Below are 26,258 nucleotides of genomic sequence, written 5' to 3'. Positions count from 1 at the left end.
TTCCTCAGACCTCAGACTGGTGCGGGCTCAGGTGTGGGCTGGAGACCTGGTCCACTGACTGGACAGTGCCCTCATCACACAGGGGAGACAAGACCTCGGGGGCCAAGGACACAAGCCCACAAACGCTGGCCCTTGCCGGCTGGTGGGGGTGCCTCCACCCAACGGGGCAAGGCTGTGCCTGAGCGGCAGCCCTGGGAACACCCTTGGGAATTGCTCCAGTTGCCACACTCCTGTCCAAGGTGAGGCTTTAAAGAAAGTCGAGTATGGCCATGGGGGGCTGACACCACACACAGATCAATGCGTCCAAATCAAACTTATGCCCGAAATTTACCGAACTGCCATCCTCCTCCCGGTGGTGAGGACACCTGGGAGAAACGCAAGCGCTGAGGCCCTGGGGGCCTTCCCCACCCCCAGTTCGTGCTCACTCAAGCTGCACTTCCCTCCCGACAGAAGCCCAGCCACCCCACACTGCTGGCAGCAGATCTAGCAATAAATCCAATCTTTCTAGATGAAGAATCAGCTCTGGGAGAACGGGAGAGGTCACTGCCCTACCCTGACTTCTGAAGCCCATTCCAACAGGGTAAAGGCATCAGCCAGAGTCGCTGGGACACGATGACAAGCCTCGCCATGCCTGTAGCTTGATCTCTGTTCCACACTGAAGAGGCTCTGGTCTCTGCCACCCTATGCTGTCTCCACCTAAAACGCGGCAGGTCTGTCGGCCACAGAAAATACCAAGCTTCTAACAGGCAATTCCCACAGTGGATGTCGGCGCTCTGGTAGCTAATGAGTAACCTAGACTGTCCCACAACCACTGACCGAAAACAAGCTACAATTTGGTCCAGTAAATAGCAAAGAACGCACTCTAGGGGGACAAGCTTTGAATAAAGCCCTTGGATTTCTAGAATGACCTCCCCTGGTCATTCTTCCGGAATAACATGCTGGTTAACGATTTCTTCTGGCCTGCAAGCTGAGCTCATCAACTGACAGGGCTAGTGTTCTGGGAACAGCCTGATTCCAGACAAAGGGCACAGGGGCCTATCACAGCTTATTATAACTAACACACCAAACCGCCAAAATCGCGCGGCAGGAAGTCTGAAATTTACAGTAAAATTTGGTCGAAATAAAGTTTAGTCTCTACATAAAATGATTTCACTGAGTAAGCCCAAAGCCCAAAACTGAGCAAACAAAAGCCTATTTTTGAAGGACGGTATCACTGTTAAAATGATACTGAACTCGGTCAGCACAGCAGGAAGCAGAGCAAACTCTGGAAGCAAGCCTGCCCTGGAATGCCCCGCCGTGTCCCCAGGCCAGCAACCTAACCTCGCTGAGCCTCAGTTCTCCTTCTTCGCATGAGGCACCACAGAGTGCTGAGATGAGGGCCGCACAGACGACCATCAAAAAGCACACACAGAGCAGCCTGCACGGGAGGCTGTCATGCACATCATCGGGACTGTTCTCCCTGTTTTCTCTTTATTTGTGCACAGGAAGGATGGGCCTCCGAACAGAAAGCCTCAACAACAGCAGACTGGAACAAAAGACTGCAAAGAAGATTAAAAGCTGCTATGCCACAGAAGATAAAACCACGTTTGACCCTGACAAATGTTAACAGGTATATCTTATTTTAACAGCTTTAGTGTGATACAATTCACGTATCAAACAATTCACTCATTTAAATCACGTAACTCAATGACTTTGAGTATATTCAGAGTTCTGCATCCATCACCACTATCTAATTCTGGAAAATTTTCATCTCCCCCAAAAGAAACACCACACCCAACAGCAGTCATTCACCAACCCCTCCCTCCTCAGCCCCTAATCTCCTTTCCATCTCCATAGATTTACCTCCTCTAAACATTTCATATAAATACAATCTTTATACGTTCTTTTGTGATTGGCTTCTTTCACCACTTACAAAAGATAGCGTGATTGTTGTTGTTGTTGTTTTTTTATATTTATTTATTTATTTATTTATTTGGCTGCACGGGGTCTTACTGCGGCATTCGGGATCTTCATTGCCGTGTGTGGGATCTTTAGTTGTGGCATGCAGGATCTTCAGTTGCAGCATGTGGGATCTAGTTCCCTGACCAGGGATCAAGCCCGGGCCCCTGCATTGGGAGCTCGGAGTCTTAACCACTGGACCACCAGGGAAATCCCAATGATTGTTTTCAAGTATAGCGTTTTCAACGCAGCATGAATCAGTACCTCATCCCTTTTCTCTGTTGAATAATATCACATTATATGGATATACCATATTTTGTTATCTGTTCATCACTTGATGAATTTGGGGCTTGTTACCACTTTTTGGCTATTAGGAATAATGTTGCTATGAACATTCGTGTACAAGTTTCTGTGTGAACGTACATTTTCATTTCTCTCGAGTGGACACCTAGGAGCAGAATTGCTGGGTCATATGACAATTCTGTGTTTAACACTGTGAGGAACTGACAAGATGTTTTCCCAAAAGGCAGCACCATTTTACATCACCACTATAAAAGAGCGAGGGTTCCAATTTCTCCACTTGCTATTGTCCATCACTTTTATTCTAGCCATCCTAGTTAGTGTGTGTGAAGTGGTATGTCATTGTGGGTTGTTTGGTTTTTTTTTTTTTTGGCTGCACCACACAGCTCGCAGGGATCTTAGTTCCCTGACCAGGGATCGAACCCGGGCCCTTAGCAGTGAAAGCGCGGAGTCCTAACCACTGGACCGCCAGGGAAGCCCCTGGTGTGTTGTGATTTTATTTTCACTTATTTTTTTAATCTCCCTTGTGTTTTTTTCTTTGACCCACTGGTTATTTAGGAGGGTGTTTGATTTCCACATATTTGTGAATTTCCCAAATTTCCTCCTGTTACTGATTTCTAATTTCATTCCATTGTGGTTGGCAAACACACTTCATATGATTTCAATCTTTTTAAATTTACTGAGGCTTTTTTTTTATGGCTTAACATACAGTCTACTCTGAAGAATGTTCCATATGCACTTGAGAAAAACGTGTATATTCTGCACTTGTTGGGTGGAGCAGTCTATAGATGTCTGTTAGGTCTAGTTGACTTAGTGTTGTTCAAGTCTTCTATTCATTGCTGATTTTGTCTACTTGTATCTCTTACTGAAAGCAGGGTATTGAAGTCTCCAATTATTATTGTTGAAGTGTCTATTTCTCCCTTCAATTCTTCATGTATTTTTTAAAATTTATTTTATTTATTTATTTATTTATTTATTTTTGGCTGCGTTGGGTCTTCGTTGCTGAGCATGGGCTTTCTCTAGTTGCAGCGAGCAGGGGCTCTTCTTCATTTCGGTGTGGTGGCTACTCTTCTTGTGGAGCATGGGCTCTAGGCGCGCGGGCTTCAGTAGTTGCGGCACGCGGGCTCAGCAGTTGCAGCTTGTGGGCCCTAGAGTGCAGGCTCAGTAGTTGTGGCGCACAGGCTTAGCTGCTCCGCAGCATGTGGGATCTTCCTGGACCAGGGTTCGAACCTGTGTCCCCTGCATTGGCAGGTGGATTCTTAACCACTGCACCACCAGGGAAGTCCCTCTTCATGTATTTTGCTTCATGCATTTTGAGCTCTGTTATTAGGTATGAATATGTTTAGAATTGGGAATTCCCTGGTGGTCCAGTGGTTAGGACTCGGCGCTTTCACTGTCATGGGCCCGGATACAATCCCTGGTCGGGAAACTAAGATCCTGCAAGGCTTGAGGCTCGGCCAAAAAAAAAAAGAAAAAAAAAGAGTCGATGTATCTTCTTGAGGGGCTGACGCTTTACCACAGTAAAATGTCGTTCTATGACTCTAATAACAATTTTTGTCTTGAAGTCTGTTTTGTCTGATTATTAGTATAGTCACTCCACCTCTCTTCTGGTTACTATTTGCAAGGCTCATCATTTTTCTTCCTTTCACTAGTATCTTTTGTTTGCATCTTTTAATCTATAGTGTCTTTCGAAGAAAGCATTTAGTCGGATCATGTTTTTTTTAACCCATTCTGCCAATCCTGCCTTTTAATTTGAGGGTTTAATCCATTTACATTTAAGATAGTTTCTGATAAGGTAGGGCTTACATCTGCCATGTTGCTGTTTTCTATATGTCTTCTGTCATGTTCCTGCATTCTTCCATCATTGTCTTCTTTTGCATTAAGAAGAATTTTTCAGTGCACCATTTCAATTCACTTGTTTCTTTTACTTTTTTTTTTTAGTTACTTTCCTAGTAATTGCCTGGGGATTAGGGGATTATAATCAACACTTAACTTAAAACAATCTAGCTTGATACAAACTTAATTTTAGGGAATTCCCTGGCAGTCCAGTGGTTAGGACTTGGTGCCTTCACTGCCGTGGCCTGGGTTCAATCCCTGGTCAGGGAACTAAGATCCTGCAAGCCGCACGGCGCGCCCAAAAAAAAAATTTTTTTTCCTTTTTCTTTCAACAGTTTGACTATGATGTGTCTAAGTATTGATCTCCTTGAGTGTATCCTATTTGGAGGTCATCTTGGATATGTAGATTAATGTTTGTCACCAAATTTGGGGAGTTTATGTCTTCAAATATTCTTTCTGCATCTTCCCCCTACTTCTTTCTTTATGGGACTCCAGTTATGGGTGTATCAGTACACTTGATGGTGTTCCACAGGTCTCCGAGGCTCTGTTCATTTTTCTTCATTCTTTTTACTTTCTGTTCCTCAGATTGGATCTGAACTTACCTTAATAGAGATCTTAATTTAATTATATTAACAAACCTATTCCCAAATTCACTGATTTCTTTCTTCTATCAGTTCAAATCTACTGTTGAGCCCCTCTAGTGAATTTTTCATTTTTTCATAGTTATTTTATTTTTCATAGTTATTGTATTTTCAACTCCAGAATTTCTATTTGGTGGTTTTTTTAAAATAATTTCTACCTTTTTATTGATAGCTTCTACTTGGTAAGATATTCTCATACATTAATTATTTAGACATAGTTTCTTTTATCTTTTAGTTCTTAGAACATATTTATAGTAGCCAATTTAAAGTCCTTGCCTAGTATTATTAAGTCCAACATCTGGACCCTTTCAAGGATAGTTTCTATTGACTACTTTTTTCCTGTGTATAGACCATATTTTCCTGTTTCTTTGTGCATCTCCTAAGTTCTTACTGAAAACTAGTATTTCAGGTAATACACTGTGGCAACCCTGGAATTCAGACTGTCCTCTTTCCCAGGGACTGTTGTTGCTATAGTTATTTGTTTAGTGACTTTCCTCAACTAGTTCTGTAAAGTCTACAATTCCCTATAGTTTACAGTTACTATAAGTCTTTGCTCAGTTAGCTTAGTGGTCAGTTAATGATTGGTCAGGAATTTCTTTAAATGTGCTGAACTAATAAGTGTCCCAGACACTGCCAAGAAACTGTGCGAGTGCTGAGGCACACCTTCGATACTCAGGCAGCTATAACTCTGCCTTTGCCTTCACTTCTTATTTGTGGAGGAACTCAAGATTAGAGAGAGGTGAGAGACTATGGCCCTCTCAAGTCTTTCCTAAGCATATACACAGTCCTGCCTCCGTGCAGCCTTCGAGATCCACAGGAATCTATCAGAGCTTTTCAAAGCCCCCTAACAGCATGTCATTCTTCGTATCTTTCTTCTAAGATTTTGGCCAGGCTCTTGTTTGCCCCCAACTGTGATATTAACCGCCACTGATCGTTCGCCACAAAGACACTAAGGGTAGGGCTCTTCCCAGTGAGTGAGATCAAATAATGACAGCTCTGCAAATGGGGCTTTTCCAGAAAGCTGCAAGGCCAGTCAGAGTAACAACACTCTGAGAAGAGGACTTTTGAGGGGCTCCAAATCTCATCTGTCCCTTCCAATGGCTGCAATGCTGCTGGTTTTCACAGTTACCATGGCTGTAAGGCTGATGGCTTTCAATGCTACCACAGATCATGGGAGAGGAGAATGACAGTAGGTCAAGTTGGAGGTTCAGCAGTTTTTCTTGAATAAATCTTCCTGAGATTATGTCAACCTTTGGTTCATTTCCAGAGTTCCAACAATGTTTATTTTGACCATTTTTACCAGTGTTTTCACTGCTTTTCTGGAGGAGTAGATTTACAGAGGTCCTCACTCCACCATTCTTACTAAATGGCGTTTCTGCTATACAGTCAAAGCCACTATGAGTAAAGAGTACTTTACCATTCGCCCCCCCCCCTGTCAATTCTGATTTGTGTATCTCCAAAATCCACCCCTACCTTTCCACTCCTACTGCCTTGATTCAGACCCTTGCCATCTCCTCTAGACCAGAGCAATCAATCTTTTCCTAACTGGCTTTCCTGCCTTTAAACCTAGTCTAAAATCCATCCTTCGCATTCAAAATTATTATTCTACTGATAAAAAAATAAATTGTATAGTGTCACTCTCCTGTTTAAGATATGTCAATGGTCCACGCCCCACAGAGGAAGTCCCCCATGACCTGGCTATGGCCTCTGCTCCTCCCACCTTGTTCTCCTGCCACATCCCCCGACCCACCAGGCACTACTCATTCCAGGAACCACCCACAACTCCTTGAGTGTGTCCCGCTGCCACTCACGCCGCTCTGCAGTGTGACGCATGGTGCTCCCCCCTTTCATGGACCACCCCCCTACACCCTGTCAGCTCAGCAAGACCTGACCCAGGCCAGGCATTACCCCATGTCACGATGCCTGACCACCCTCTCCTGACCATCTGCAGCCCATCCTGCTGAGCTGACCATCCCTCACTTTCACTATTCATCTCACACACTTACCACTCTGCGATACAAGGGCTTGAGCTACTCTGAGGAGAGAGATCATGTCTCATTATCTTCAGTGTTTATCATGTGAGAAGAAAACAGCCACGACCTTTACAATGCTCTACACAGGCCCTATGACCCCCGTCTCCCCACCTCCAATACCCCCGACCTAACCTTCTACCTAACCTCCTTCTTGGCTCCCTATTGCAGACACACAGCCTCCTACTATTTCCTCCATACACTGGTTATCTCTCCCCCCCAGTGAAGGCCTTTGTACCTGCTGTTCCCTCTGTCTAAGATGTACCCCCCCCCAATTTCTACATGACCCAGTGCCTTCAAGTCTTTTGCTCAGCTGTTACCTTTAAAGCAAGACCAATCCTGGTCACCCTATTTGAAGTTGAAAACCCACAGCCCCATGTTCCCCATCACCTTCTCTCCTTAATTTTTCTCTCTTGTACTTATTATCTTCTAACATACGATACGATTTTCTTTTTATTTTCTATCTCCATCCACCAGAATGTAAGCTCCATAGGAGTAGGCAGTTCTGTGTGTTTTATTCACCACTATAGCCCCTGGCATTTAATAGGTGCTCAACAGATATCTGGTGAGGAATGCACACCCAGTGTAGAGTGTGTGCTCAATGACAGCAGCAGACATCTGAGTACTTGTGCTAAAAACTGCCCCAAGAGCTTTTAAGCAGTTGAGCTAGGAAACAACTAATATTTACTGAGCACCAGAATTGCCACCAATGCGGGTGACGTTTTCATCTCCAACAGAAAACTCTCTCTTGAGGCCCTCCCTCTCCCTTACATCCATCCTATCAGGGAGTCTTGTCCATTTTTCCTCCAGAAAAAGACTCTATTCCCACCACCTCCACTGGCACCAACGTCTCTTGTGTGGACTGTAGCAACTTCCACCTTCCACTCCGGCCTCCTCCAATCTATTTCCTCACAGAAGCCAGGGTGATCTTCACATACAGGTAGACCTGTCACTCACCTGATTCTCTTCAGCCGCCTCCTACAGGACACCTAAGAGGAACTCAGATTTCCCGTCAGGGAAGGGCCTCCAAGGCCCAGCAATCTGGCTCCTTTCTGCTCCTCTCCCTCTCACTCATGATGCTCCAGCTGCACTTGGCTTTCAGGTCCTGAAGCAGAACTAGCCCTAGACTACCCCAGGCCCTTCTCCCCTCAGGACCCAGCTCACATGCTGCGTCCTCAGAGAGGCCCTTTATGAACACCCTACCTAAGGGAGTCTCCCTTCCATCCTCCACCATGATGAAGTATATTCTAAAAATATTTCTATTTTTAAAAGTTTCACTTCAGGGTTTAAAGTAACTCTTTGGAAAAGTTAAGTATCCAAGCTCTCCTGGACTGACTCATCATTACCCATAATAGAATCCACTGACTTCACCACAAAAACAAATTTCCATTTACTATATTCCACCACCGGCAAGTAACTGCCTCATTAACACAGACCATGTCTATGAAACAAAATCCTATGAGGGGCTTCCCTGGTGGCGCAGTGGTTGAGAATCCGCCTGCCAATGCAGGGGACACGGGTTCGGGCCCTGGTCTGGGAGGATCCCACATGCCGCGGAGCGGATAGGCCCGTGAGCCACAATTACTGAGCCTGCGCGTCTGGAGCCTGTGCTCCGCAACAAGAGAGGCCGCGATGGTGAGAGGCCCGCGCACCGCGATGAAGAGTGGCCCCCGCTTGCCACAACTAGAGAAAGCCCTCGCACAGAAACGAAGACCCAACACAGCCATAAATAAATAAATAAATAAATATTAAAAAAAAAAAAAAAAAAAAAAAAAAAAAAAAAAAAATCCTATGAGATGCCTATCTCCCCTGCTTTGATTTCTGAGTCTCAAGAGCCCTATAAACTGAACCACAAGAAGTAGGTGTGCAGAAGTACAGGCTGCAGTGTTCTGTTCGCGGAGAACAAGGCCCACCCAGCTTGCCTTCCTCAAGTAAGAAGTAAGTGCCACAGAGTCACATGTTCTCTTTAAAGTTCTGCTTAGAAACTAGTGCCAAACGAGCTGCATAGTGAGAACCACCCACCCAAATTAATTTAATAATAAAAGGTATTATTGCTCCACTTAGGAAGTAGAAGGTAAAAGTGCAGAAAGTCAAATTATTCTCTCCAAAGACCTTCCCTCAAGGAGTGGTTAATCCAAAGTATAAATCCAAAGGTTATGAACGTCTGCATGGTTGGTGTGTGTGTGTGTGTGTGTGTAACATATAAAATTAGTCAAAAATTTATTTAAAAGGAGAAAACTGTATGACAAGAGCGCGAGAGCAGTCACCACAACAGCTCTGGACACTGGAAGGAGATGGCCAAGTGCTTCACTGACTCAGCCTGACAGAGCAGACTGGGACCCAGCCGCCCGCAAGAGGGGGAACCAGTAAAAAGCAAACCTTGTCCGTCACAGAACCTGACGGCAGGTGCCTCAGGAGGCGGCTATCAGGAAGTGGCCTGAAGTCCACGTAAGGAGCCGCAGGCCCCTCCACCGGACCCCAGAGCCAGGCCACCTGTACCCCTAATCCCAGCAGAAGGCAACAGGCCCGCCCTCTGGAAAAGCAGGAACACAGGAGCTCTAGGCCTGGTGACGCCACCGCGGGCTGGGGTGAAGCTCCACACTCGGGAAACACGAGTGAGCGACGGACTCCCTGAACGGCGAGACGCCCACACCCAGGACGACCCGCCGGGCTCCCCACACTCACTCCCCCCACCGAGCCGGAGCGGAGCCCGGAACTTCTTCTGGAGAACACGGCTGCCACGCAGCTTCCCTCCGTGAAACTGGGAGCCCCCACCCATCACCACACAGAGAGGCCTCCACCAAAGCCCCACCCGTGCTGGCTGACGCTGGTCCACGTGAGTGGACAGACACGGACCACCAGGCGTCCAGGACGGTCTCACAGCACGAGCCAGAGACCAAAACAAACCTGCAGGAAAAGAATGCAGAGTAAAGAGGCTACGGAGAGAAGGAAACTCCAAAACAATCAATATTCTTACATAAATAAAAGAAAACACAGCTTTAAGAACCAGATACCACCAAAAGAGGAGCACTCAGACAATAATAAAGCCCTCAGGGGGGCAGGGAGGGATAAATGAGGCGTTTGGGATTAACATATACACACTACTATATATAAAATAGATAACCAACAAGGACCTACTGTATAGCACAGGGAACTATACTCAATATTTTGTAATAACCTATAAGGAAAAAGAATCTTTTAAAAAATAGATATATATGTATGTATAACTAAATCACTTTACTGTACACCTGAAACTAACACAACATTGTAAATCAACTATACTTCAATTAAAAAAAAAAGAGAGAGAGAGAGAAAGCCCTCAAAATGTGGAGAAAAGGGGGACTTCCCTGGCGGTCCGGTGGTTAAGACTCCACACTTCCAATGCAGGGAGCACAGGTTCAATCCCTGGTCCCCCGGTCGAGGAATTAAGATCCCACGTGCCGCACGTGGGGCCAAAAAAAAAAATGTGGAGCAAAGGGAACCCTCTTCCACTGCTGATGGGAATGTAAATTGGTGCAGCCACTATGGAGAATAGCTATCACATGACCCAGCAATCGCACTCCTGGGCATATACCCAGAGAAAACTCCAATTCAAAAAGACACATGCAGGGCTTCCCCAGTGGCACAGTGGTTAAGAATCCGCCTGCCAATGCAGGGGACATGGGTTCGAGCCCTGGTCGGGGAAGATCCCACATGCTGTGGAGCAACTAAGTGCGTGCACCACAACTACTGAGCCTGTGCCCTAGAGCCCACGAGCCACAACTACTGAGCCCGTGTGCCACAACTACTGAAGCCCGTGCGCCTAGAGCCCGTGCTCTGCAACGAGAAGCCACCGCAGTGAGAAGCCCGCGCACTGCAATGAAGAGTAGCCCCTGCTCGCCACAACTAGAGAAAGCCCGCGCGCAGCAATGAAGACCCAACACAGTCAAAAATAAATAAATAAATAAATTTATATTAAAAAAAAAAGACGCATGCACCCCAATGTTCATAGCAGCTCTGTTTACAATAGCCAAGACATGGAAATAACCTAAGTGTCCATCGACAGAGTAATGGGTATACATATGGTACATATATACAATGGAATACTACTCAGCCATGAAAAAGAGTGAAATAATGCCATTTGCAACAACATGGACAGACTAAGAGATGATCATACTAAGTGAAGTAAGTCAGGCAAAGACAAATATCACATGGTATCACTTATATGTGGAATCTAAAATATGATACAAATGAACTTATTTACAAAAAAAAAAGACTCACAGACATAGAGAACAGACTTACAATTACCAAAGGGGAAGGGCAGGAAGAGGGGGGATAAATTAGGAGTCTGGGATTAGCAGATACAAACTACTGTATACAAAATAGATAAACAACAAGGTCCTACTGTATAGCACAGGGAACTATATTCAATATCTTGTAATAACCTATGATAGAGAAGAATATGAAAAAGAATATATATGTATAACTGAATCATTTTGCTGTACACCAGAAACTAACACAACATTGTAAATCAACTATAGTTCAATAAAAAAAAAGAAAGCCCTCAAATTGTAAAAGTGATAGGAGAAAGAAAAATTCAAAAGGGCTAGAGTCACAGAAAAAAGAATACCACAAAGACAAAGAAATGGAAGACGAGAGATAAAAGAGTAAGAAAATGTAAGCCAAGAGGTCCACATTTCAACCATTATTAGAGGATTACTGAAAAAGGAGAAAGTGAAAAGAAATTATCAAAGAAATAAAACAAAAACATTTCCCCAAACCCGAAGGACATGAATTTCCAGAATGAGTAAAGCCACTGAATGCCATACCTGGGCACAGCATGTTAACATTCCAAACCACTAAGAACTAACTAAGAGTAGAGCTATGCCTTCAAAACTGAGGAAAAGTTATTTCCAGTCTAGAATTCTACCCAAGCCAAATTCTCAATTAAGTATGAAGGTAAAAAATGCTTTTGTTTTTTCAAAAACGCAAAACCTCAAAACCATTTTACCTCCTATGCACTCTTTCTCACGTGCACAAAAGATGTGCACCACCAAATCGAGTGCAAACCAGCACAAGCCCAGAGGACAGACAGGCTGACTCCAAAAAAACAGGAGTTCAGCCAGAGACAAAACCCTCAGGACTATGTGAAGGGAAGTCCCCAGACGACAGTGTGAGCAACAACGACCTGCCCAGAAGACAAGAGAACTGACCACTCAGGAAGGGCGTTCCCGCCAGAGGAAGGAGGGGCTGAGGCCACCTGCTGTGTCCAATCACATTAAGGGGGATCTTACAGTCGTGTCCGAAAGCTTGGGGCTGAAGAGCAATGGGTGCGTTAAAAGGTAAGCAAAGTCAGGGACTTCCCTGGTGGTCCAGCGGTTAGGGCTCTGTGTTCTTACTGCGGAGGGCCTGGGTTCAATCCCTGGTTGGGAAACTAAGATCCCATAAGCCGCGTGGCCCAGCCAGGAAAAAAAAAAAAAAAGGGCAAGAGCTAACGCCAAACAAATTAAGAGTTGACCCATTAGATAAAGACGATGGTGTGTATACATATACACAATGGAATACTACTCAGCTATAAAAAAGAATGAAATAATGCCACTTGCAGCAACATGGATGCAACTAGAGCTTATCATACTAAGTGAAATAAAAAGAGAAAGACAGGGCTTCCCTGGTGGCGCAGTGGTTGAGAATCTGCCTGCTAATGCAGGGGACACGGGTTCGGGCCCTGGCCTGGGAAGATCCCACATGCCGCAGAGCGGCTGGGCCCGTGAGCCACAACTGCTAGAGCCTGCGCGTCTGGAGCCTGTGCTCCGCAACGAGAGAGGCCCGCGCATCGCGATGAAGAGTGGCCCCCGCTTGCCACAACTGGAGAAAGCCCTCGCACAGAAACGAAGACCCAACACAGCCAAAATCAATCAATCAATCAATCAATCAAACATACACATCTGATTCAAGATCCTCATTAAAAAAAAAAAAAAAAAAAAAGAATGCAGGGTTACAACTGAATTAGGTGATAGAGCATAATACATGTTGGGACTGGAAGTGTTCTTAAAATCAACTAAATTATCCTTAAAAAAAAAAAAAAAAAGAGAAAGACAAATACCGTATGACATCACTTATATTTGGAACCTAAAATACAACGCAAATGAACTTATTTACGAAACAGAGTCACAAAAAGAACAGACTTGCGGTTGCCAAGAGGCAGGGGGTTGGGGAGGGATGGATTGGGAGTTTGGGATTAGCAGATGCAAACTATTATATATAGAATGAATAAACACCAAGAGCCTACTGTATAGCCCAGGGAACTATATTCAATATCCTATAATAAACGATAATGGAAAAGAATATGAAAAAGAATACATATGTGTAACGGAGTCACTTTGCTGTATAGCAGAAATTAACACAACACTGTAAATCAAATATAGTTCAATTAAAACAAGTCAAACCATTATTCTCAGCTAAGAAGATTTTCAGACGTTAATTAAATGTTACAGATTAATTACATAAAATATTGTGACCTACTAGAGAATGGGAAAAGGAAAGCTTAGGTAAGTTAAATCCTCATCTTCCACAGTAAGAAGTTAATAAATAATGACTAAATGGGGAAAAACACCCATGAATGGTATGTAATTTAGAATAATCACATTTTTTAAAGTAAATATTAGAAGAGATGGATAAAAATGAAAATAATTGACTCCGAGGTTAGGAATGGGGGAATGAGGTGAGGGTCAAGTGTTTTATAATTAACTTCTTAAACTACATTCTTGATTTTAATTTTTTTCATTTTTTTAAACATTTAATTGAGGACAAGAAAATAGCAAAAATGAATATAATTCGGAAGACCTGCCCAAGTACTTACTATAACCCTACCCCTCTCCCTGCCATACCAAGATGAATGACCCCCCCCAAACCCGCCAGCCCTGATCTTGGCTCCTCAGAGCTCTGGTCCCGCCAGAGCCACGGCTCCAACAGTCACCCTCCCCACGCTCCACTGCAGGGACCCCACGGGCCCATCCTTTCAGCTCACTATATCAGGTAAGCAAACTCTGAACCCCACTGCCCCGCCCCCAGGACTTACGACCCACTCTCTCTCTGTCCCTCTCCCCGTCCTCACCCCCTCTTACCAGCCTCAATCCCATCACATAAACCAAGTCCCGACCCTCCTTCTCCATCTAAGCACTTGCTGGCCAAACCCCTCCCTGCTGAATCCAATTCATGGTCAACTGGCAGGTGAGCCTGGAGATCTGAGCGTGCCTGGTGACACACCCCCAGCTCTGCTGGGCTGGCCTCACATGTGAAGCCCAGGGAGGCCCTGCCAGCTCTTCCGAGGGGCCCTCTCACAGCTGCTCCTCCAACACCTCCTCCCTCCCCCATCACTGGTGGCTGGGGCACCTGGTCCCTCACCAGCACCACCGCCCCCTGCACCTCTGCCGCTCTCTGCCTCTCCACTTTCCCCCTGGCCCTTGTCATTCCCATCAGCCAACAAACACGGTCTACCTCCCACCTCCTAGCAGGTCCTCACCTTTCTCACCTGGTTCAGAGCCTCCTAACCGGTCTCCCCTGCTCTTCTCAACCCAGCAGTCAGGAGTTCTCCCCAGAGGTAAGTCCCGCCTCTGCTCACCCTGCACTGGCTCGGCCTGGCACACAGGGTGAAAGCCAGAGTTCTCCTAACCGGCTCCGAGATCCCCACCACGCGCCTCTCCCCGTCCCCCGGCTCTGAAGTCCAGCCCCTGTGGCCTCCCCACCTGCCCACCAGCACTCCAGGGACACCTGACCCCCAGCTTCCCTATCTGAATTGCAACCCCCTTTTATTTTTCCCTTTATTTTCCCCTTAATATAGTATATGATGCACTGTACATTATACTTACTTATTTTATCTCTACCTCACTAGAACATAAGCCACATGGGAGCACTCTTATCTGTGTTTTTGCTCACTGTGTAAAATAAGAACCCAGTAATTTACTGAGCAAATGAATTAATCTTAAAAAAGCGTTCCTGGGCTTCCCTGGTGGCGCAGTGGTTGAGAATCTGCCTGCCAATGCAGGGGACGCGGGTTCGAGCCCTGGTCTGGGAAGATCCCACATGCCGCGGAGCAACGAGGCCCGTGAGCCACAACTACTGAGCCTGCGCGTCTGGAGCCTGTGCCCCGCAACAAGAGAGGCCGCGACAGTGAGAGGCCCGCGCACCGCAATGAAGAGTGGCCCCCGCTCGCCACAAGTGGAGAAAGCCCTCGCACAGAAACAAAGACCCAACACAGCCAAAAATAAATAAATAACTAAAGAAAATTTTTTAAAAAAAAGCGTTCCTGACCCCACTGTGATGGGAAGAATGCCCGCCCAAAGACACCCACACCCCAGTACTAGGATCCCGTGAGTTACCTTGCAGGGCAAAAGGAACTCTGCAGATGTCACTAAGGCTGGGGAATGAGCCAGCTCACACAAGCAGCCCAGTCTAATCGCAAGCGCCCTCCGAGCAGAGGCTCCCCCCCCCCGGAGGGAGAGGTCACGGAGAGCCAAGTCTGGAGAGGGACTCCCCCGAGGGGCCCGGGGAGGGGCCGCGAGAGAAGGCATGTGGGGACCGAGTGCAAGCAGCGTCACCCACAGAGTCTCCAGAAGGGGCCCTGGTTTCAGCCTGGGAGACAGGCAGAGCACCTGCTGCCGGGCCGTGCCCACTTCTGATCCACAGAACACGAGATGTTACAGGAGTGCTGCTGGGCGCTGCTAAAAGCGTGCTCCTGTGTCAGGGCTGCAACGGGCCAACCTGCCCTCTACCCTCTGCGTCACCACCTCTTTACAGCAAAGCTCCGAGAGAGCTGAGATTCTCGTTTCCCAGTTCTTCTCCTGTAAACCACCCCGTCGGGCTCAGCCCTGCTCAGTCCTCTCCTGTGACCCGCCTGACCAGCCCTCCTCACTGGCCCAGGCTGCCCAGCTGCTTAGGACTGGCACGTCGGGAGCTCTGGCCGTCCGCCCGCCTGGAGAGCTGGCCCAGCACTGTGGTTCAGGGGAAAGACCTGGAGCCCAGCAGCTTGGGTCTGGGTCCTCGCGCAACCACTCCAGAGACAGGGCCCTGGGCTCCCGGGCCTCGGCTCCCTCCTCCGTAAAACAGGAAGGAACTCAGTGCCTGCTGTACAGTATCATCATGAAGATCAGATGTGTAAACAAAGGTAAAGCACTTGTGATGATTTCCACCCCCTCGGTCAGCCTCCCAGATCAGCTTCCCAGTCTCCTGGTATCAAAAGCCACCTATAAACAATGCAGCCGTGGTCTTACCTCTAGCCCAGACCTTGCCTCTGAATTCCAGTCTTGGCTGTCTAACTCCCCAAAACCTACTGGCCAGAAACAGGGATAGGATTTACCCTCCCACCTTAGGCAACTAAAAACCTGAACAAAATTATATGAAACAATAGTTTTCAGACACTGGACAACAGACTATGGAAAACAGCGGTCACTGAGAGTCAGGAAACAAACAAGAGGAGCCTTTCGACTGCCCGGCTCACTGCCTGGGGACAGGGGACCCAAATGGAGCCCAGAGGTGTCACTGAAGTGAGGAGACGGGCACAGGAGGCTAGAATGCACATCTTGTGAGAGCAGACAGACAAAATAGACGAGAAAAACCCATCTTGTCATTTATTCTGTCTACTCTGACAAGAATTTAAGTTTCTGAAAGTACAGGGATTTTGTCCATTTGGTTAAGCACTGAATCCCCGGTGCCTAGAATAATGCCCGCACACAATGGGCACCCAAAAGATTTCTCAAATGAATGAATGAATTAAACAATTATGTCAAAAAATAGAATCCAGAAGAATAAAGAAATAAATTTTGAAATACACACCTCCAAAACACCCTTCACTCTTGGGGTTGTATCAAATTATAGCAAAACAACAAGAACATAATATGAAAAACAATGTTTCCTTGGCTACTTATAAAGCAGATTTATATTAGATCTACAGCAAATGCTACATCAGAGAACGCACATCAGACAGACATCAGCTCCAACAAAACAGCATCTCCTCCCTCTGTGACCAGCTTTCCCATAAGACAGTTCGGGAAGCCAGAGACGCAAGGGACCTACGGCCCCACCCCATGGACGACAACCTCAGAAAAGCCAAGCCTCGGGAACTGAACAGACCCTCAGACAATCCCCCTCCCACCTCCCTCTTCCTCCACGTTCTCAGTGCTGGGAAAGCTGGCTGTGCTACTCCAGGCAAGGACAACTCAAACTGTAGTAAAGTAATGAGGTGACGCAAGTTTGAACCCGGGAATGAACTGAACAGAAGCCGCCAGCTCACTGACAGAAGTCCCTGAGACTGTGAGAAATGTGCTCCAGGGAAGGAGGGCTTGTGCAGACTGCTTGGCCCAAGTCAGCACGCGCTCCATCCCCGGAGACGCTCGCTCTCACAGGCACAGTGAGGTTCAAAAGAAGGTTCTGATCTGGTTGTACTGTACAAGACTCCCTCCCCCCAAAAAAGCTACTGAACTGTATTTTTCAATAGCAATAAATGCAATCTAAAAGTATTCCAAAATACTCATTTTCTTGCTCTATTTTTCCTACTGTGCTTTAAAAAAACTATTCAACATCAACATAGTGCCCTTTTTCAATGCTGTTTAAACTGCAAGAGAAACACATAATTGCCCTCTGAACCCCATCACACAAAGGAAGGCCGGCCACAGAAAAAGCAAAACACAAATCCCCACACAGCACTGCCCGCCCTAAGGAGCTCAAGGTGCTGTAAGTACACTGAATAACTAAACCTCACGACACCCTTCTGTTGCCATCAGAAAGGATTTTAAAGGGGAAAAAAAAAAAAAGACCTTGCAATGCAAAATACAAGCCAAGCAACCCAATTTGGATTCTGGTCTCCACACTTTTAAGCAATCCTGCAGATGGGGGTAGGTGTAAAGAACCGCACACGGGAAACATCCCGAATACAAGGAGAGGGCTGAACGCAAATCCACTTTAAGTCTCACTGGGGTTTTTTTGTTTGTCTGTTTGTTTGTTCTGGCCGCGCTGCATGGCTTGCAGGATCTTAGTTCCCCAACCAGGGATCAAACCTGGGCCCTCGGCAGTGAAAGCACTGGACCGCCAGGGAGTTCCCTCACTGGGTTTAAATGTCGGGCAACATGAAGACTCCAGGCTGTCTAGGGCCACAATTTGCAAAAGTGAGAAAGAAAAAGGGACAGAATCAGGATCTGACCCAAACCACTGGCCAGAAGTTTCCGCCTTAATGAACACATCCAGCAGTCAGCCAGCCACTCCCTGTTTCCTGAGGTGCCAGGAGGCTAAGGGAGCTACACGGGGCCAGAACCGCGCCAGGGAAGAGGGTGTCAGCCTCCCTGCAAAGGGGCTCCTCTCCTTCTTGGGCACAGGGCAGCTGCAGGCGCGTCACTGCCCTCCTTAAATCCGTAGCACCCGGACTCACACAAACTGCAAGGGCCAGACCACGCGCCCACCCCACAGCTGTGTGTCTCCCGCCGTCCCCGCTGGCGGCTCCCGCAGAAGCCTCGGTGGCCCCGCTTCCCTCGCCGCATCTAGGTGCTGCGTAGAGGGGGTGCCCCATGGGCAGTGAGGCTGGGCCTCGCCTCTCCCTTGCTGGCACCCCACAGCGCCATCCCCATAGCCTTCTAGGTCCTCTTCCCAAGTCGGTCTCCAAGGCACCGTTTTAAAACAGGGCCGCTTCCTCCTTACGTGGTCTTTATTTGACGCACCTTGGCCGAACCCTTACGACCCTCTCTCCAGCACAGAGGGCGAGAGCTGATCTCTTCACACAGCCTCAGCTCCCACCTCCACGAGGGAATGCCCACTGGAACCTATCCCTCAATTCTCCTCCTAATAAAATGACACGTTTCAACTGTGCCAACCTTCATACCAAAGTCAGGAAGATTCTGAAGAGGGAAAACGCCAAAATCAGTAAATACAGTTTTGTAATCCGACGTTGTAGGCGTCACGTGGCCTAGCGGAAATTGCTCATTTCTGTTTCCCAGTGAGTACCATCCCGTTCACCGTGCTGAGCTGGCAGCGAAGTCATTTAACTTACTCCGCGCTGCAGCCGCCAGAGGCTGGCAGAAGCCACTGACGTTCTAGCTCCCCATGCGGCGTCCGTGTCCAACGCCAGCGCTGACCAGAGGGAGGGGCAGGACAGGAGGGGCGCGTGCCTGTCGCGGGAGTCCTGAGCACAGGAGGTGCTCGATACACACGGACGGGCTGGTGGGAACTCACCTCCCACCCTGTCTGTCCGTCTGTCTGCAAGCACCTCAGGAGACCAGGGCTGCGTGCTCCATTTCTCGGATCCCCAGCAGCATTTCCACAACAAGCCCAGATGCCACCCATTATCCAAAACCTGAGGCCCACCTTGTCCCAGAACTCAGAACCGCTCAGCCTTTTGGAGGAAGCACAGCATGTGACCGTGGGTCCCCAGGGTGTCCCGGAGGCCAGCTCACAGGGAAGGGACCCCACAGCTTCATGGCAGCACAGCGCCAGGCAAGTCTGCCACAGACTCACAAAAAGACTTTCCACCCTTGGCGGCTTAGAAGTTTTGAAATCTGAGCTCTGGGAGGCCGGCCTTGTGCCCAAGAACCTGCAAGTGACATTCAAGGAACACAGAGCCCCTCCTGCTCAGAGCTCCCGCCAGAGCCCCTCTCTCTGGTCACAGTAATGCAAAACGCCTTTTCCCACGGCACTCCTGAATCTTACCCTCAGGTCTGACTCTATTCGATTTTTTTAAAGCCCAGAAATGCCTTTTAATCCCACAAAGACAGCTTTTCCAATAATTCCGCAACTACAAAATCCTGACACGTGTCGGTGCCAAAAAAAACAGAGTGAAAATCATCTTAAGAGGAAAGAAAAGTAATGCTGAGTATGTGGCATGAGAACACTTATCACCAGGACATTTCAACGTCTCGTAAGAGAAGCAGAGTGACCCCCCCCCACCCCTTCAGAAGAGCCAGAAGGGAAACACAGGGAAGAATACACAGGTATTTCCTAGAAGCAGCAACCACCAGCCTTAACAGAAAATTCAACCAGACCAAAGCCTTCCTTCCTCCCCCAGCCTGGTGGTCCGTCCCTCCCAGGAGCCTCATCACATACTTCCTAAATCGGTTTCTAAGGAATGTAAATTATGCAGAAGAGTGCAAAAGAAAACATGCAAGAAGAGCAATTTTTTCAAAAAGTCAGCATTTTTTAAATGTACAGACAAGAGTAAAATGAACCTTAATTTTTTTTTTTTTTTTTTTTTTTTTTTGGCTGCGTTGGGTCTTCGTTGCTGTGTACGGGTTTTCTCTAGTTGCAGTAAGCTGAGGCTGCTCTTCCGTTGCAGAGCGCGGGCTTCTCACTGTGGTGGCTGCTCTTGTTGTGGAGCACAGGCTCTAGGCGCGCAGGCTTCAGTAGTTGCAGCACACGGGCTCAGTAGTTGTGGCTCACAGGCTTAGTTGCTCTGCGGCATGTGGGATCTTCCTGGACCAGGGCTCGAACCCGTGTCCCCTGCATTGGCAGGCAGATTCTCAACCACTGTGCCACCTGGGAAGTCCCCAAGTTAATTTTTGGGGCACAGAATTGGTTCGCTACCTGAGCCACAAAGCTCCACAGAACACGAGGACACAGGCACCTCTCAAATCCTGGAGCACAATCACGGCCACCAGCGCAAAGAGGCGCAGCACACAAGCCCGTCCACTAAAGCGGATCCCAAAGTGAGGCACAACCCAAGGCAGAGCTCGCTCCTAAAGCGGACATTTAAGAGACTACGTTGTGCAGAAAGGGAAAACGGAGCTGCGATTTTAGGGCTGAAACGCTTCAGTGATACTTCAGCTCCAAATCCACCCGTCCGTGTCAGTGGAGAAGACCAAGCTCCGTGGCCGTGGCCCCGGCTGCCCTCTCCCCACAGAGCCCGGCCACCTGGCTCACCCTCACAACAGGAAAGCAGAGCCGGCCGGGCAGGGGGCAGCAGGGACCCCTCTCCCTGCTACTAAGGGCTCGGCTCGGGGCAGCTCCAACCAGGGCTCGCTGTCCGATCCCATCTCCCAGTCAGACCTGCTCCTCCTCCCCACTGTGTGCCCGCCGCCCGGCCTCGGCCCGCGATGCCCTTCAGCCAGTGCAGGCCCCAGATGGGCGCTGTCTCCTCATCCACCGGGTGCCGTCTCACGCCAGACACTGCCAGCTGGGGGGAGCAACGTGGTGGGCCAGACAGATGTGGCCCCCACCCCGTGGGGCTTCCACTGCGGGCCACGGGGCCACGAACTGCTGACGCTGCTCTGAGGGGAGAGGACAGCGCCACGGCCGACAAGGGAGTAACAGGACGGCGAGGAAAGCTGGCTCTGAGGAGGGGGCCGTACTACACAGAACCCCGCCGCCCACCCGCGCCCTCCGAAGGATTAGGTGCATCTTCTTCTTACAGAAGCTCCGTCAAGGAAAACGCTGTCTTATTCACGGGTCTACGCCAGGGACTCAGGGTGGGCGTGGGGGGGGGCAGGGGTTGTGCCCTGCAGGGTAACAGCGGGAAACACTTTTGGTTGTCACAACTGAAGCATTTAGGCGGCAGAGGCCAGGGGTGCTGCAAAGCACAGGACAGCACCGCACAGCAAGTGACCAGCCCCAAATGCCACCGTGCGGGGTGGGGACAGTCTGTCTACGCTCAGTCCACAGCCAAGTCTCTGCTATGTGACAGACCCAGCACAGAACACATCTAGTTCGTAGATGATCACTTGTCCAAGAAAATGGGTTTCAATCTCAGTGACCTGCCCAATGCAGTTTTCTTCCAAAATGGAAGGCCAGATGTGATGGCTAATTTAAGGCGGCTAAGCTTTGGCCCAAGGGGTCTCCTGAAGCAGTAGCACACCCACAATTAGCTTTCCAAGACGCATTACGATTACGAATATTGTCTATGAAATCACATTACACAGCAAAGAAAGAGAAAAAGGATGCTGCCCGACTTGTAAAAACACAGACCTCAGGGTGTGTTTCCACACCGATTTCTTGCAGAGAAAGGGAAGGGACAGAAAATCTAACCTTCCACAGTCTGGGTCCTCCATCCCAGTCTAAGGAGGTGACGGGATCAAGGGAGGGTTCAGGACAACAGCATTTACCAGTAGATGAAGTCACAAGCATTCTTTAAAACATACCGAAACCTCAGGTGTTGAAATCCACAAACGTCTGGTGGATAACAAACAAGAAATAAAACCAGACAGGAAACTGGCTTTGTGTCTATCTTTTTAACTACATAAAGGGGACAGCTACCTGAAAAGCAACAGGAGTTTCTGCGCACCAAAGTCAAATGTATCGGTGGACCAACAGTGCACCCACCGGCCTTCCGGCCGTTGCACTTTTTGGGGTGGATTTTTCCACTCCGAGGGGACACATATCGCTAAGAACCCTGGCCCTGATGGAAGACGGCGGGCAGAGGAGCAGTTCCCCTAAGCCATCCCAACCCCCCACCGCCCGGTGTCCAGATTCCCTCGGGAACGAGTCATTTTAATCAGGGCCTAATAAGCCGCCAGAACCCGGGTCAAGGAGCTGCTTCCTCGGCAAGACGCGGGTTTCGCTAGTCCCACTCCCAGGGAAAAGCCACGCTGTTTTGGAAAACGCTGGGTTAAATGCTCCATTGCTAGAAAGACGAGCCGACTGCTCGAGATGACATCATGCTGGGGAGGGGCGCCTTCGCCAGAAGCCCCTCAGCGGTGCCACAGACCCGGCGCGGCTGCGGAACGCCGCCCTCACCCCCGCACCCATGACCCCGCCCCCGCGCCAGGTCCTCACCTCGCTCCCCACCCGCCCCCCGCCCGCCAGGTCCGCGCCCCCGACCCCAGCCCGCCAGGTCCGCGCCCCGGACCCCAGCCCCCGAAGGCCCCCGCCGGCCAGCCCTTCACCCCGGCCTGCGCCCCCACCCCACGCAGGCCGGGTCCGGCTCCCGGCCACTCACAGTTGCGGATGTCCGAGATGAAGACCGCCAGGCCCCGCATCCCGTCCCCCTTCGACACGGCCGGCATCTTCGGGCCCGGGGAGCGGCCTGGGCTGGCGGGCCCGGAGCAGGAGCGGGCCGCGGGCCGCGGGAGCGGGAGCGAGAGCGGGGAGGAGCCGCCTCAGCCGAGCCACCCCAGGCTGCAGCGCCGCTTTCGGGGCCGCCGCCGCGCGCGCGCACGCACGCACGCTCGCAGCCGCACGCACGCGCACGCTCGCTCGCGCGGCCACAGACGGCGGCCGGGGCGCGGGGGCGAGCACGTCGGTGGCAGGCCCGTAAAGGCAGGCACGGGGCGGCCCCGAAGACCGACGCCGCGGGCGGGGCTGCGCTGGGAGTTGCGGGTTCTCTTGCTCTGGGCCACCTCCGCCACGACCCCGCCCACCAGTCTCCACCGAGCCGGATCCCCAGTACCCTGATTCCCACCAGAGACCCCAGCGGCCGACCCCTGCCTGGGACGCACCGCCACCCTGACCCCACCGCCCCGACCCTTACCCCAGACCTCTCACCGCCCTGCCCAGCCGAAGTCCTGGGGCAGCTTGCTGCCGGCCTTGAGGGACCAGTCTCCATCAGAGCTCTGGGGGCCTGCTGCACATCACCTGGGCTGTCCAGAGCCAGCCCCTTCCTTTACAGAGGGCGAGCCGAGAAAACTCTCCCCCCCATCCCTTGACAGCACCAGGTGACCAGGGCCCAGTCTGGGATCCGATTCCTCACTGAGCAACCACACCCTTTGCCACTGTTGGCACCACGCACCTCTGCAGCCTGGGGAGGTGGAGGCGAGGATGGCCACTGCGGCCCACCTGCAGCGCACTGCAGGGCCCTAGGCAGGCACAGAATCCAGGGAGTTTGGAGAGCAAGGGGCCCTGCTGAGCTCTCCTTCAGGAAGTAGAATGGATTTGAAGAGGATCCTTCCTCATCTGGGATCACCCAGGCCCTGTACCTGGAACCAGCCCAGACCCACCCTGGCTCACTTCCTCAGTTCCCACTGAGAGGCCAGGCCCGGGTGGACCCCGGCCAGGAGGACAAAGCACCCAGGCTCTGGTCCTTTGGGACCCCCGGGGGGAGCCGGAAGCCATGGAGACCTGAATCCTTATAAGGCAGCAATTTCACCACCTTCCAAGACCTTCCAAAGGGCTGGCCAGCAGAGGGCTTCCTGAGGGAGAGACCCCTAGGGCCTGCATCCCCAGGACGGAAGATTATCCTACCACAGCCAGGCCAGGGGACTCAAAGGAGGAGACTGTGACCCACCACTGGCAGCCACTCACAGGGCAGGGCAATGCAGAGAGGCTGCAGGGGCTCATGCAGGGCATGGACAGAGGGCAAGCTCAACCCACGGTGGAGGGGCTTCTGGGAGGAGGGGCTTGGAGATAGGCAGGCATCCCACCTCCTCTCACGGCTGACCCTGGGCTTCCCAAGCCTCCTGGGATTCCTTCCCACCAGTGTGTGTGTATGTGTGGGGTGGTCCCAGAGCCTGATGAGACACACAGCTGGCTGTGCGAAAGCCCCTAACCTCCTGCCTCCTGCCCCGCCTTCACTGCCCTGCAGATCACTCAGTCGTCAGGCTTCGGGCCTGAGTCGATGCGGCCCTCCCTGAGCACGGTCACTCCTCAGCGAGGGACAGGTCACTTTCGGCAGCATGCAGTGCTTCGTTTCTTGGGTTGTTTGAACTGGACATGTGTCCCATTCTAGCCATTGCTGGTTCCCCGGCTCTCCTTCTGTGTCTAGCAGGAGGGGAGGGCCCCAACACTTGCATCGTAAAGGAGAAGAAATGAAAGCCAGGGAGCCCAGATCCCGGAGCCGTGGCGTCCAGGGGGCTCCTGTGGCGTTAGCTGGCTGTGTCTCCACTTGTACCTGGGCCTGTCAGTTTTATGAGTGACCCAGTTTCCTTTCCATAATCTCTGGAGTGCGTTGCAGACAATAACCTTCCAGAAAATTGGGGTTGGCAGCCTGGTCCAGGCGTGGCTAGAGGCCCTGAGCAGCCATGCGTGTTCAGGGACAGGATGTGGCATCCTGGGCCCCCAGTGGCTACCTGTGCTGACCAGGAATGATATGCCAATGATATGAACTCTGTGGTGGGTGGGGACTTCGAAGGAAGCCCAACCACCTGGCGGACAGGGACGGGCTCAAGCCCCTGACCGCTCACCTTAGGGAGGTGGGAACCTGCCTATGACAGCGGGTCTCATCTCTCGCAGCCATAAAACTGAGCCCAGAGCCACACACGGCAGATTCAGATTGTTACAAAAGAGACACAGATGGGCTTCCCTGGTGGCGCAATGGTTAAGAATCCGCCTGCCAATGCAGGGGACACGGGTTCGAGCCCTGGTCCGGGAAGATCCCACATGCCGCAGAGCAACTAAGCCTGTGAGCCACAACTACTGAGCCCATGTGCTGCAACTACTGAAGCCCATGCGCCTAGAGCCCATGCTCCGCAACAAGAGAAGCCATCGCAATGAGAAGCACGCACACCACAACGAAGACCCAACACAGCCAAAAATAAATAAATAAATAAATAAATTTATTAAAAAAAAAAAAAAAGAGAGACACAGAAGGTGAATCTGTGGCCTCCCTGGCTGCACTCAGGAAAAGCTGGTGCACTGGTGGGGCCCAGAGAAGGGGGGTAGGGGGAATATGGCAGACCAGGGGACCCCAACCCCTACTTTCCAGGAGTCCCCATCACGCTTCACGGCCCCTTTCCCCTCTCTGGGCAAAATTGTCCCCATACTTGAAGACCCTGTCATGACATCCCTTGAATAGGTTACTTTGTAAGAGAAAAGTCAGTTCCCCCCAAAGCTCCCTGGCCCGACTCCATCCCTTACGACCTGAGAGAGTCAAGTCCCAACACAAAGTCAGACTCGGGGACTTCCCTGGTGGCATAGTGGTTAAGAATCCGCCTGCCAGTGCAGGGGACGTGGGTTCAAGCCCTGGTCTGGGAAGATCCCACATGCTACAGAGCAACTAAGCCCATGTGCCACAACTACTGAAGCCTGCGTGCCACAACTACTGAAGCCTGCGTGCCTAGAGCCTGTGCTCCGCAACAAGAGAAGCCACTGCAATGAGAAGCCCACACACTGCAACAAAGAGTAGCCCCTGCTCACCGCAACTAGAGAAAGGCCACGCACAGCAACGAAGGCCCAACGCAACCAAAAATAAATAAATAAATTTATTTAAAAAAAAAAAAAGTCAGACCCGGATTGGAAAGGCTTAGCTGCCAGGAGAACTGCAGGAAGTTGAGTTTCTGTTGACCAAACTCTGCAGAATGTGCGTAGGATGGATTCTGAGAGAGTGGACCAGTCCCACAGGGCACCCAGCGATCTGGGTCAGCTGAGTCTGCCTGGGCAGCCGACTGCCTGGAAGCTGGACTCAGTGGCCCTGTGTTAAAACAAGGTTGAGATGCCAGAAATTCCTGCATATGATGTAGAGAAGGGAATTCAGAGATGTATTATCTCCCAGTTCCGGAAGCTGGAAGTTGTTGATCAAGGTGTCGGCAGGGCTGGTTTCTTCTGAGGCTGTGACTGAGGATCTGACCCAGACCTCTGTCCTCGGCTTGTAGACAGCCATCTTTGCCCTGTGTCTCTTCACACCATCTTCCCT

General features: G+C 50.1%; 1 protein-coding gene across 4 annotated transcripts in view; it reads right to left on the bottom strand.

The window, feature by feature from the left end:
- The window catches only part of AP2A2 (adaptor related protein complex 2 subunit alpha 2), a 65,297-nt gene extending 42,443 nt beyond the window's left edge, over window positions 1-22,854 (bottom strand). For 2 of the 4 annotated variants that reach the window (XM_057552439.1, XM_057552440.1), the window contains exon 1: window positions 22,632-22,853. In XM_057552439.1, the coding sequence (XP_057408422.1) occupies window positions 22,632-22,698 (67 nt within the window). In that variant the 5' untranslated portion in view covers window positions 22,699-22,853. Of the gene's footprint in view, window positions 1-552; window positions 688-22,631 lie in introns of those variants that run through there. The other 2 variants (XM_057552441.1, XM_007171170.2) reach the window with 2 other exon arrangements.
- Between the last annotated feature and the right edge of the window lie 3,404 nt (window positions 22,855-26,258).

This window comes from Balaenoptera acutorostrata, chromosome 9, assembly GCF_949987535.1.
Source record: "Balaenoptera acutorostrata chromosome 9, mBalAcu1.1, whole genome shotgun sequence".
NCBI classification, from domain to species: domain Eukaryota; kingdom Metazoa; phylum Chordata; class Mammalia; order Artiodactyla; family Balaenopteridae; genus Balaenoptera; species Balaenoptera acutorostrata.
Note: the sequence above shows the minus strand (reverse complement) of the source record. Positions and strands in the feature narration are given on the sequence as shown.